A 14,096-nucleotide genomic window follows, 5' to 3' on the forward strand; every position below is an offset into this window, starting at 1 on the left:
ATCCTCGCTGTGTGTATGTTCTCTGCAAAGCAGGGGCCATGAGAGAATTAGATTTGCAAGAGATTTATTGGGGGAAATGTCTGTCAAGGCTAAAGAAGGAGGAACAGGAGAAGGCAAGGGAGGGCTTTCAGACCATGATTCGGCAGGGACACCTGGGAAAGGAGGAGGGGAAGGAAGGAGGGATGGGAAAGAACCACCTCAGGCTTGATGCAGTCCCGAGAAAGTTTCAGCCAGGCTAATGGGAAATCCTGGAGCCAAAGTTGCCAGGAAGAAGAGCTCCACATCCTGTAGGAATAGGCCAGCATGAGTACCCACCCCACTCCCCGCATCAGTCACTGGCTAGGAGAACGTGGCCTCCGCGTGAACATGGTGGCGGAGCAGAGGGGCAGCAGCCGGGCTCTCGGTCCACTGCCCCCGCAGCACCAGTTCTAGGCCGCACGTCTTTGGGGCTTTCACAGACACTGTTTGAAATACTATTCTCCCTGGAATGACTCTTGTTTTCTGTAAATCCAAACAGGCTCTGGAGAAATTAGGCCCACTATCAAGTAGATAACAGGTTAGCTATCCCACCACCACCATCTTTTCCTCCCCAGGGCCGTAACTTTTCATTCCACTAGTCAAGATAGAATTTTCTCACAGAATGTCAATCAATGGCAAGCTTTTATTTAAAAAATAGAAGTCTATTCTTTCATTTGCATATTTCCAAAGAATCAAACTCATCCTGGGCAGCCTGCATGGTGGCTGTCCAGAGGGACTGAAAAGGGAGGCATCTGGTCACCATCATCCAGCAGTAAATGCTTTACGGGGTTAGATTTTGAGTTCTTCATGCTGCTCGCGGTCAATCAGTGGCTGTGATTTTGGTCCAGGAGCCATCCAAGGATGGATGGCCATCCCTGCAAGCCATCCAGAAGCTGAGCCATCCTCAGCTCCTACCCAGATGGAACAACTTCCGCAGAAAGGCTGGTCCTCCCCAGTAACCCCTGTAAGAAATGACACAGAAAAGTTCTTTGCGTCGGAAAAGATGGGGGTGACTTCGGCCAGCCTGGCGGCTGCTCACACAAAACACTTATCAGGCCGTACAGCAAGACTGACAGCGAAGTAGAAAGATCCCAGGACTAGGAGGGGACAAGTCCTGGCTTTGACACTGACTTGCTATGTGAGCCTGAACACGCTGACTCGGTTCGGCCAAACAAAGCCCCTACTACATGCAGACTGCAATCCCTTCTACCTTCACCTGCTCGTGAATTATGTATAGGTCAGGGTTTCTCAACCTCGGCCCTACTGACATTTTGGACCAGATACTTCTCTGTGGTGGAGGCTGTCCGGTTCAGCAGCATCCTAGGCCTCTGCTCACTAGAGGCCAGTAGCATCCCCTCCAGTTGTGACAACAGAATGTATCTCCAGATGTTGTCAAACGTCCCCCGGGGAGCAAAACCGCCCCTGGCTGAAAAACACTGGTATCGATATTCTGACTTACTTTTCTTAAAGGTTTAGGAAAGTCAAATGAGATCATTTTTTTTTTGCAACAAAAAAAGAGGAATTATTAAGTTTGGTACTCTGTTTACTACTTGAATGCCTACTATGTAGCTGTCTCTTTAGGTATTGTCTCATTCCTCCCCATCCTGTGAGGAAAACAATGTTACTTTCATTTTGCAGATGAGAAACTTAAAACACAGAGAGTTTAAGCAACTGGCCCTAGGACACACTAGTAAATGGCAGACACGTGATTCAAACAAAGGTCAGACTCCAAAGCTTATGCTCTTAATCGCTATGTTTTCTTTGTCCTATAACATAATAAAAACAAAAGCAAGGTAGCAGATGATAAAGTACTTGACATGTCAAAGTGATTTACTATGATGATTACTATTATTTATCCAGCAGCAAGAGAGAACCAGAAACTGGAAGACAGAAGACTCGGTCACTGCCAATAATGGAGACAGCAGGCTGCATCCCCTGTGGGTGGTAGCTGTGCTAGGGCTCCCTTCCCTCACCCAGGGCAGCCTCTTTCCCATCACATCTGGCCGATGCTTCAGAACCCTTTTCAGGCAGCCATCACTAATCTATGAGACCTGGCACAGCAAGGTGGTTCCCTTTCGACAGTCCTGCTCGGGGTCATATCTCCTGAAGTTGGAAGGCCTTTTGGAAACAACCGCCCTGCACAAGTCGGTGCAATCTGCTAACAGCTGTGCCTCTCCCCCAGGCAATGCACTGACCTTAGCATCATATTCCAATACAGGAACGGCATCATGTCAGCCTTCATGAGGTACATGGAAAGCCTCTCTTTGCTCTGGTCAAAGGGGAAGGTTTCCAGGGGCTGAGCGTTGTAGTCAAATTCCGCGAGAATAACACGGTTGTAGCCAGTCACCAGTGGACACGACGTGTAGCCATCATACTAAAATTGGCCATGAGACAGAGTTGGAAAGTGGCTTCTTTCACGGTGCTATGTAGATACTTTAGAATTTATTATTTACTCTGAGCAGTTGTAATTTTTTTCTTTTTTTGTATATTCTAATTTTTTGTACAGTGAAAAAATAGAAATTATATAATACACTAAAGGCAAAAACTGAAGTGCCCATATTAGAGAAATTAATTAAGAAAGTGGCAAAATTGTGGGAAAACACTGTTTTCATGCAGAACGGAAGATGGTAAATTGAGACAGTGATTCTTACAAGGCATACAAACCTTCTTCACTGGTGTTTGATTCTTCATAATCAGAGAAATTGTTCTGTCAAGTATTCCTGACTGGGCAGCTACATGAGAAATGGAGAAGTCAGAAAAACATAAGCATCTAGATTTTCCATGAAAACTAATTTGCAAGTAACTTTAATGTGAACAAGTTAAGAAGACCACATCCCTCTAGACTGTAACTAGAGCACAACTCTTAACCCAGTGATGAAATCTAGCTTCACCAGGGACAAGACAAACTAACAGGAGGGGCTCCTGAGGTGACACAGTGGGAGGTACACAGCCTCAGTGTGCAAGTCTTGCCGAAACGTATGATCTGAATCTGATCATCAAAAACTACTAGAGGGTTCTAAATTGTGGGATGTTCTACAAGGATAACCGGCCTGGACTCTTCAAAAATGCCAATGTCATGAAAGGGAAAAAAAAAAAAAAAACCCAAATGTCAGAGGCTTCTAGATTAAAGAAAACCAAAGAGACATGGCAACCAATACAGAGTGTGGCCTTTGACTGGCTCATGAATTTAAGGGGAATTGGGGCCGGGGGGGCAGGGAAAGCTATAAAGGACATTTTTAGGGAAAATGGAGAAATTCAAACTGGATTGTATTGATGATTTTATAATACAATGTTCAGTTTCTTGGACATGATAATGGTCTTGTGGGTATAGAGGAGAAAGTGCTTTTTCTTAGGAGATAGAGGTTGAAGTGTTTGAGGGTGAAGTATCAGGATGTCAAAACTTACTTTCTAACAACTCAACCAAAAAATGTACATAGTGATCAAGCAAAATATTAATTTATTGGTTAATTATTATGTTAGTCACAAAATATTAATAACTGGTTAACACCTGAAGGGTATATGGGTATTCACTGTACTTTCAAATTTTTCATAGATTTGAGATTTTTGAAATGAAAAGTTGGGGGAAAATTACTGTTAATAATGAAAAAGACAGGTTTCCCTGGTTGCACAGTGGTTAAGAATCCGCCTGCCAATGCAAGGAACACAGGTTCAAGCCCTGGTCTGGGAAGACCCCACATGCCGCAGAGCAACTAAGCCCGTGCGCCACAACTACTGAGCCTGCGCTCTAGAGCCCACGAGCCACAACTACTGAAGCCCGCACACCTAGAGCCCATGCTCTGCAACAAGAGAAGCCATCACAATGAGAAGCCCGCGCACCACAACGCACCGCAACAAAGAGTAGCCCCGGCTCGCTGCAACTAGAGAAAGCCCACGCACAGCAATGAAGACCCAATGCAGCCAAAAATAAATTTAAAAATAGTAATAATAATAATGAAAAAGACATTCAATGGATTTCCTAGAAAGTCTTTCTTAGGTTGACGTATTTAAGCAGAAGTAACACATGTTTGGCAGGTGTGTAATTCACACAAAATGCTCCCATACCCGTCAGCAGGGAGGTCCGTGTTTCATAGCATCGAAAGAAGATAGTCCCTGTCTACAGAAAACAGAATCTAAAAGGCAATTCCCTCCATCACTGCTAGAGCAGAACATCGACGTGAAGAATTTAGTTTCCCAGGCTGAGGCCTTAATCATGTACCAATCAGGGCACTCTCCACTGTATCTGTCTTAGTGCAATTTTCTGCTCTGCAAGCTTTCATTGACTTGCATGTGTTTTCTGGGGAAACAAATGCTTCCCTAGTTTTATGGTGTTTCAGGCAGAAGAAAAATAGCCAACCTACCTGGCATCGGGGGCAAAGAAGGCCAGGGATGTGAGCACGTAGGTATGAGAAGTAACAGAATTCTAGAGAGCTGGAAAAGCGGTACCTCTCTGTCTCTAATGCCCCCTCCCCTGAAAACCACCCCTCTGACAGAGAAAAGGCAGATGAGGTCGTGCTACTCTGGTTGCAAAGCACTTAACAGATACTTTCTTCTTTACACAACACTAGGTTCACGGACAACTTGCTTCTCTGTTGGGGAGGCCAAAGTCATTTTTAGGCCACAAAGGTTTCTTCATTATTAATGAAATCTATCTTCATTAATATAATTAGCACATAATGAAATGCCACTTGTGCCCAACTTTTGTTTTTGTTATGACAGTGCCTGAGGATGACATCATGTTGAGTGGGGAAGAAACACAACTCGTGGTCTTACCTACGGCAGCAGCGGTCTTTGACGTCGGCAGGTTGGTGCAGTCCCCGATCCCAAACACGTTTGGGTACCGCTTGTGCTGCAGAGTGTCTTTATCCACGTCCACCCAGCCGGCAGCGTCAGCCACAGGACTTGTCTTGAGGACATCTGGTGGGCTCATTGGTGGTGTAACGTGAAGCATTTCATACTGCAGAAAGGGAGAGCATCCAAATGTGTGTTTCTTCTGTTATTTCTACAGCCCCACAAGCTCCCGTCCTAACTCCCTAACCCACACCCTGTACTATGGCTGTATGGAGCAGTGTAAGTGCTCATTACTGATCCACACCCACTCCAAGATTTTACTCACTCCTGTGCAAATGTGGTGATAAAATAACTGACATGGTCTCCCTATACAGAGGGCACGTGATCCCTTGGGCAGCAGGCATGGGGGAATCCGAAATACTGGAGTGAACCTCACTAACATTTTGAAAGAACTCATTGATGCTTCTATTTATTACTAAAACAAAGCAGGGGGTGTATCTCAGTTGCTCTCTCCCTGACCCTCAGCTGTCGACTTGTAAAAGTCTGGTACTTCAGTTTTATTCTGCAAAGAGGTTCTCAGAGCACCTGAAACTTGTAAAGGCCATGTGAGGAGCTCATAAGTGGGCACCATTCCCAAATGTGGGCCAACACTCAAAATACATAAAGGAAACCATCAAAACACCAATTTAAGGTGAAATAAAGGTGGCAAGAATATTGGCTAGCACTTTGAAGAAGGAGGGGTCTGATTCAGTGCTGGGTTTACTGAACCATGTGGGAGGCAGGGTGGATTTTTTTTCCAAAAACCTGTATCAGGGTTACCCTTGGCAATAGGGCACTAACCAAACCTGGTCAATTCTGATGGCTCATTTAACTCTTTTGTTTATGTAATGTTCTTTTTTGTTTACATGATATTTTGCAGTTTATCCTTTTTATTCCTTTCATTTAATAAACTCCATCTAGCAATATCAAATTGATTTAAATGTCCACAAAACATTTCATTACGGTGAAAACGTTAGCATCTTAGGACAATCCTAACCTTGTAATAGTCAACAACCCCTGGTTTCCATAAGGAGCTCTGTCCCCTCACCGGGGCCTGGCAGTCATTGGTGGCAGAGGGAGTTAGGAAGGTGACTTGTATTTATTCCCACTCTCAGACAATTATAAGCTTAATCAACCTTAAGGTAGAAGGAGTAGTGCAAATGGGCAGTGTTCTGCAAAGCACTCTGGGTGGCTCTTTAGGGGCCTGGGTCCCTGAGGCTGGGTCTGTTCATTTACATGGAGACTGACCACATGTCTGCAGGACAGCAGATGGAATGGTCAAGAACCGTCATCCACCAAATTATTAAGGCCATGTCTGTATTTCTGCAGTTAACCAGACCACTTTTTTTTAGCTGAGGGCTAAACCTTACTAAAGTTACTGTGCTTGAATTTCACAAATACACATGAATTTCATACATCTTTTCTAGAAGGAAGGTTAAATATTTCCACATAATCATCATAAAGGTATGAAGTTTTACTTGAGAAAAGAACTACTGGGGTTTGCATTATAGATTTGCTGAAAATTAACATTAGCATTCAGTTGTAGCTTGTTCTTTAGCCATTATTTCCATAAACTGAATCTGATAAATAACTTGGTTATCCTTCATTAACATAAATCATCTATTGAGAATATAAACTTTAATGTTCATAAGCAGCATTTGGGAGACTTGTGGTAAATGCAGGTTCCTGGGCCCCACCACCCCCAGATCCCAATCCAGTAGGTGTGGGAGAAGAACAGGAATCTGCACTTTAACAAAATCCCCTAGTGATTCTGACATATGAAACCTGTAGATGATAGTTTTAGAAGCTCTGGCTTGAAGGAACAGGTTCATTTACAATGAAAAATGAAATGCTATTACTTAGAAAGTGATTTCACCTTTCCTTCCCTCATCTATAAGGAAATGCACTGCATTAGACAATCTCCAAAATCTCATCTAGTTCTAGGACTCCATGATATAAAAAAAGTTTAGGACTTCCCCAGTGGCGCAGTGGTTGAGAGTCTGCCTGCTGATGCAGGGGACACGGGTTCGTGCCCTGGTCCGGGAAGATCCCACATGCCGCGGAGCGGCTGGGCCCGTGAGCCATGGCTGCTGAGCTTGTGCGTCCAGAGCCTGTGCTCCGCAATGGGAGAGGCCACAGCAGTGAGAGGCCCGCGTACCGCCAAAAAAAAAAAAAAAAAAGTTTAGATATTTATAAACATAGGAGACTTGGACCAGTTCACAAGCTCTCTATGAAGGATCAGAGACTATAGGCTTTTGGGTACATTTAATTCTTTACAGCATGGTGCCCAATCCTGGTTACACAAGAGAATCATTAGGGGAACTTTTGAAATTCCCAATCCTCAGTCCACACCCTAGACCAATTAACCAGAATCCCTGGGGGTTAGACCCAGGCATCAGCACATTTTAAAAGCTCTCCAGGTTATTGCAATGTGCAGCCAGGGCTGAGAGCCACTGCTCTAAAGACTTTTGGTCGATTTTTTGAAATTCGTATTTTAAACAGTGGAATTGGGTCTGGAGGGAAAATCTTACCTAAAATCTTATACTTCAAAAGGGCACAAATAATCTTCTTTCCTTATAAACCCTTTAGAAGAACCATAACCATTTATTTATGCAAGTCCCTATCTGCAGCCTCAACTATCCACAGCACAGCTGAGAACCAAAGTAAAAAGGCCCAAATAACAAAATTAAGTCCATGCACTCAAGCTCATACACTTTGCTCATAAAAGTATGCTGTGGGCCCTCACACATAGCCTATTTGCTTTTACTTTCCATAAAATTTAATGAGTTTGGCTATCTCATTTTCCAGCCAATAAAAAATTAGAAATAGCGATTTAAAAGAGCTGAAGCTGGAGGGACCTTCCAAAGTCACAACTGCCTTACAGCCAGGAAAAAAGAAAACCGGAAAACCACAAAGTGAACACACACAACAGCAAATAACAGAGTAGTCTGAGACTCTTTTGTAAGGTGATAACTAGCTCTAAACAACCCAGTAGGCCCTAAGAGCATAACTCTGCAAGAGCTATGCAAAATTATGACCCTGAGCTGGGGCAAGTAGATGAGCCTGAGACATACTGTGACACCAGAAAGCAAGGAAGTGCTCAAAAATATGATGGGGACATGTCACAACGACATAGGAGCCATCCTAAAAGGGCTCCTAGTGACCAAATCTGGGACAACTTGAGCACCAAAATAATTAAGGACAGGGATGAATTATAAACCACTGGGGGAAAAAACAGAAATTCATGAGTTCATACTAATAATTAATTAATTAATTGAGAAGAGAGGGCTTTTGCTGACAGGATGCCAAGAGTCTATCAGTAAAGGTGGAGGGAATGCTGGACCGCAACATCATTTTGCAACCATCATAGTAAAGACTGGATTAGGCAAAAATCATCAATGGATGTTAAATCTAGTGGGAAACTTTACTGAGTAGGGTGTTTGCATGGTCTGAAATTGCACCCCCCTCACCCCCGCCAAACTCCTTATTATTAGCAAGGAAGAAAAAGAATAATAATTATACAGTGGAGAAATTGGACCGTATCTTGACTGGAGATCAAAATGAACATCTTCAGGGAGGGGCAGATGAGCACTGTGTGCTTTCCAATGTGAAGCCCTAGAAAGACACACCACTTATGTGGTATTTCAGTCCAAAAAGCAGAGCCTGAAACTCATCAGAAGAAAACATAAACAAACCCAAAATGAGGAACATTCTATTAAAAAATAAAAGTGGGGTGGGAGGGAGCTGTATTATTCTAAAATGTCAGTGTCATGGAAGACAAAGAAAGGCTGTGGAAACATTCCAGATTAAAGGAGGCTAAAGAGACATGGCAATTATACTGGCTTCTGTCCTGGAGGGGATAGCACTAACAAATGCTACTTGTCAATCAACAAAACCAGACTGTAACTCATAGATTAAAATATTGTATCCATGCTAAATGTACTGAATTGATAACTGTACTGTGGTTATATAAGAGAATACTCCTATCTCTTAGGAAATTTACAGTGAAATATTTATGGGTAAAGGACCATGTTGTACGATGTACATAACTCACCTTTAAATGCTTTGGGAAAATATATTATATTACATTACATTATACTTACATATAGAGAGAAACAGAAAGTGAAGTCAATGAGTAAAACTCTATAATAAAGTGAATCTAGGTAAAGTCTGTATACAGTCTTCTTTGCACAATTTTTATTTTTGCAACTTCTCTAAGTTTGAGATTATTTCTAACTCAAAGTTTTTAAAAATATGACCTTGAGTCATTAGCAGCATTTTAAATGATAGTCATTACATGCCATTTAAGAAAGGAAAGATGTGTGAAATACATTTGAAAAAGAGTTTGTACTAGGAAGTTTAACGTGTGAAGTTTTGATGTTTACAAAATTCATCTTTGGTTCACTTCAAAATTTCCTTTTATGGACTCCTTCATTCCTCTAAAAATGCTGAATGAATAAACTGTGACTCTATGTACTGTTTCTTCATTAGTAACAGCTCTTGCCAGAATGACAATAAACAAATGATGCTTCCATGCATCTTCTCCAGATGGCTTTACATCTTGTTCTTAATGTACTAGTGCCACACTTCACAGAAGAAGAAACAGACACATAGAAGCCAAGTCCATATACAAAGGCTAGATCTTTCCAAGCAGGATGTGGCGCCACCAGATCTTTCAAGGATTTTTAAGCGTCTCCTTTCAGGCACAGGTGAAAGATGTTTAAAGACAGCCCCTCCCACAGATGAAAGATACCCATCATTCTTGAACTGCCCACAAGCAGGGCTGACTCACAAACCATAAATTGAGACAATCACCAAATCCTGCATTTAAGGAGCCTTTCTTAAACTCTAGGCAAGAAGTGAAGCTGTAAAATATTTTTGGCGGCTTCAAGTGACTCAATGCCAAGGAAGTACCCACAAAATAGCATAAAAATTCACTTGGTACCAGTAGATGAACCTCCTCACCTCCCATAGACACAGCCTCTTATCTCTTTCTCTTCCCCACCCATTTGGGTCCACCGTCTCCCCTGTTGCAACCCTAATATGCTCACTGTAACCAGCCTCCCAGGCACATGATGACGATGGACAAGGAAGTGAGGGCCTCAGCGTCGCCTGCATCTATGGCACTGCTCAGCTGACAGCTTCACCTCCACACTCACTGAAATCACTTGGGTCTCTCCAGGTTTGTCCAGATTTTCAAAAACAGCCTCTTGTTTATCAGCTCGGACTTCAATGAGGTTTTGCTTGTAGTTAACAGTGAGGTTCCTCTCCCGGATAATCTCTTGCAGGGCATCTGCATACTTCTTGACCCCAAAAATTGCTCCAAGAGAAGTGTTGAAAATGATATTGGCCTTGGATCGCTTCCCTGTCTGAGAAAAAGAAAAGAATAGAAACAACCAACATCAAAGTATTACTCCGGTCACCCTTTTTTTTTTTTAACCTAGACAAGACTTAAAACCCTCAGAAGAGACCTCGCCAGCTTTCTCCATCACTATGCACTGGTGGGTGAGCTGTGGACCAATCCACTGCCTCCTCATTTTCTGTCAGTGACACAGCAACTAAGAGCAACTTGATTCAGGTGTTGAGGTGGACCCTGTTCAAAGAGGGCCAGAGATGAAAGTCAAGTCCAAGGGAAGAGAGAACTGAATTGTTTATTCATATATTCATTTGTTGATTCACTCAGTAAACATTTAATGAGGTCCTAGAGTTGGCCCGGTACTATTCTAGGTGCTGAGAGGACAGAAGTGAACAAAACAAAGTTCCCGTCCGCTTGGCTCATACGCTCTAGTATTGTTCATATGTTTCAGAGAGGCTGGTATCCTCCCAAGTGCCTAAGATCTTAAGGCACCTGAAAGAGAACCTTCCTCTCAGGCCATGTAAGACTTGGGAGATGTTATGCAAAGAGAATTCCAGGAGGGAAGAAAGCTAACCTCTGACTCTTTTCTTTTGTTCAGCTCCTTTTAGGATTTGCTCACCTGGATCACACTATTTGAAAGAAGATGGGTGGGTAAGAACCTCAAAAGGCTGTGCCAACCTGGAATTCTCATGACCGAGGAGTGACCTTTTCTTAGAAACAGCAGTGATGGTGGACCTGTTCCTTAACTGCCCACCCCACAGGGTTGGGGCAGGTTTACATAACCCAGGGGAAGGCCTTCCCAGTGCCAGGCTCCAAGCACACATTCAACATCTCTTCAGTCCCACCTTCCCCTCCCCTTCTGCCCACCTGTCCCTTTACAGAACCAGAGGCTGCTTTGAATCCTGTCACTGTCTCAAGTCAAACCGTGCTTTGGTAAACCAACTGTGACATCCCACACATGGGCAGGAGGGCGACAGCAGCTTCTCCACAGCTTCTCACCAGGTGTACCTGAGCTGTGGACACCTGAAGCTGTTTGAGGAACGCTGAGAAAGCATCCTCACCCAAACATCTCTTTCCACTAAGGTCCAAAGTTCTAAGTGAACAATTTTTTGTCTTTAGAGTTGGCGGTTTGCCTATTATACATCCAAGAATATATAATAAGAGCCAAAAAATATTCATAACACTGAAGTTGAGCGGGAGCAGCTGAGGATATTATTATGTACAAACATGAACACTGTGCAACTAATTGTGCAAGTGCACGGATATATTTAAACAATCTCTAACATATATCACCAGTAGACTTTTATACACACATTTAAAAGTATATTACAAAGACTATTTAATAACATATAATACATATAAATTTGTATGTACAGTATGATTATAACCTTGTTAAAAAAATATGTATAGGGAAAAGAATGGAAGTACATGTCAAATTGATGACAGCAGCTATACCAAAGCAATTGGATTATGAGTGACTTCTTCCTTTTTTTCTATTTTGTAAACTTCCAATTACATAATTTTGTACATATGTAATAAAAATTTAAAAACAAAAAAGGTATTTTGACATGGATAAAAATGAAATCCCGGGCTTCCCTGGTGTTGCAGTGGTTGAGAGTCCGCCTGCCGATGCAGGGGACATGGGTTCGTGCTCCGGTCCAGGAAGATCCCGCGGAGCGGCTGGGCCCGTGAGCCATGGCCGCTGAGCCTGCGCATCCGGAGCCTGTGCTCCACAATGGGAGAGGCCACAACAGTGAGAGTCCCACGTACTGCAAAAAAAAAAAAAACAAACAAAAAAACGAAATCCCTTCTGCCCTCCTTGTCTCTATCCCTGGAAAAGAAGCATACCTTCCTGAAATAGGCCTCTGATAAATACATGATCTTCTGCGGGGCTCCAGCGCACTTCACTGGGGTATTAGGGAAGGTAAAGATGGCATTGCCCTCCTTAAAGTCCTGCAGAGCTTTCCATGTCTTCTCTACCGTCCTAACTGAATAATTGGACCCTATTTGGCGATGGGCAAAACCTTCAGGGAGGCCTTTGATCTGCAACAAAGCACACAAAGAAATTATTATTTAACAAAAGTGCAAATGGAGCCTGTGTTTAGAGTCCTTGTTCTCTGCCATTTCTACAACCTCTCAAGTATTTCAGCACAATCATTAGCCCCAGGACTCACACACAGTGGAGCAGGAGGTGGCTGAGGGATCTGCTAAGCCCAGAGCTGTGGTGTCTGCAGTCACCTGTCAAAGCACAGAACAGGCTTGGCCCGGCGGAAACCCTCGGCCTCCCTGGCCTGGAGACCAGGATTTGAACCTATCTCTGCCCACCATCAGAGTGAGGACAAGAAGCCAGGATTACTTCCTTTTCAGAGAACCCGTTGCCTTACTGGGGAGAAAAAGAACAACAGGCAGAACCAAGAGCCATACTGTCAGTGATTAACAAAATTAAATTACTCTGTATCAGGCTGTACCAGGCCCAGCTCTTGGTAAAGGCCGCAAAGGCAGGAAATTAAAAGCATGGACTTGGGAACCCTACAGACCCAGCCTGAGTCCTAGCTTTTCCACTTACAAGCACTGTGATCCTGTGTAAATTACCCCATAAATCAGCTGGTGGGTCTCAGGTGTGGTCCCCAGAACAGGACCACCTGGGAACTTGTTAGAAATGCAAATTATCAGGCCCCACCCCAAACCTACTGGATCAGAAACTCAGAGGCCAGCCCAGAAATCTGTTTTAACAGGCCCTCCAGGTGATTCTGATGCACACTGAGAAGCTTATGTTCAGCATCTGTGAAATGGGGATAAAAGTAACTGCTTCATGGGGTTGTTGGCAGGAATAAAGGAGACCAAGCGTGTAAGGTGATTAGAAAAATGACACTTACGTGGTAGTGTTTTGTAAGTATTAGTGTATTCCTGCCAGGAAGATTAACTGGGTCCCTGTCTTAAATGTTAGAAGGTTCATACAATGCAATGAAGATGGAAAGGAGTGAGTTAAGGGACTCAGGCACAAGCAGGGAACCATCAAAAACAGTCATCAAGATGGCCTGGTCCTTCAGAACCTCCCCGGGCTGTTCTCCCGGCTGTAGGGCACCCACCTGCAGAGTCACCCAACACTTATTCCTCAGGTCTCAAGGAAACAGAGTCCTATGGTCTCCTCCATTGCTTCCAACATTAAGAGCAACTATTCCCCTGATTACTGACCATATCTTCTGCTGCAGTTTAAGTAGTTGTAATATTCTCAGTCTCAACAACAGTAACCATTTATTACCATAAAATCACCTTGCATTTTAATGTTTCTGCAGTTTCACATCTATGTTTATATTCACTATACCCCTCTGAGGGAGGGGGTGGAATATTACTGACCCACAGACACAGACGAGGAAACTGAAGAGCGAGGTTGAGAGACCCACCTAGACTCTTACAGAACTAGATACCGAGGCCCCTGACCACTGACTGTGGCTCTTCCCACAGGACCTCCATACTTCCTGGCTCCCAAAGAAAAACTCAGTGTCCAAGAGACAAACAAACAGCAAGTCTGCCTTCATCGTTTTTCTCTAGTCTGAAGAAGTTGTTGCTAAGGAAAAGGAAAAGTTCCTTTTAAGGAGACTTGGTCGTAAAGGGCAGTTTATGACGCCACTGAATCCAAGTTGCTTCTGGGAACCCTGAAGCAGGAGGAGACGGGAAAGTCTGAGATGAGATAACAGGCTGTGCGCCGGGAGCTGCGGACCGTCCTACTGCACTGAGCAGACCAGCGAGCAGGACACGGCGCTGCAGAGACCCCCTCGGGAGCTGGTGGGGGAAAGACGCGGAGGCAGCTGGGCAGAGGGAAGCTGCTGCGGTTCAACAGAGCCCAGATCAGAGATCCAGCCCTTCTGGAGGCCCAACTACATTCCTGCCCCCG

General features: G+C 43.8%; 1 protein-coding gene across 3 annotated transcripts in view; it reads right to left on the bottom strand.

Moving 5' to 3' along the window:
* Window positions 1-643: 643 nt before the first annotated feature.
* SQOR (sulfide quinone oxidoreductase) overlaps window positions 644-14,096 on the bottom strand; it is a 45,852-nt gene continuing 32,399 nt past the window's right edge. For all 3 annotated transcript variants that reach the window (XM_030842808.3, XM_060294316.2, XM_060294315.2), the window contains exons 5-10: window positions 12,050-12,244; window positions 10,005-10,214; window positions 4,789-4,972; window positions 2,683-2,750; window positions 2,214-2,392; window positions 644-980 (exon numbers count right to left, since the gene is read on the bottom strand). In XM_030842808.3, coding sequence (XP_030698668.1) covers window positions 923-980; window positions 2,214-2,392; window positions 2,683-2,750; window positions 4,789-4,972; window positions 10,005-10,214; window positions 12,050-12,244 — 894 coding nt within the window. In that variant the 3' untranslated portion in view covers window positions 644-922. The remainder of the gene's footprint in view (window positions 981-2,213; window positions 2,393-2,682; window positions 2,751-4,788; window positions 4,973-10,004; window positions 10,215-12,049; window positions 12,245-14,096) is intronic.

Source organism: Globicephala melas, chromosome 2 (assembly GCF_963455315.2).
Source record: "Globicephala melas chromosome 2, mGloMel1.2, whole genome shotgun sequence".
Taxonomy (NCBI): Eukaryota; Metazoa; Chordata; class Mammalia; order Artiodactyla; family Delphinidae; genus Globicephala; species Globicephala melas.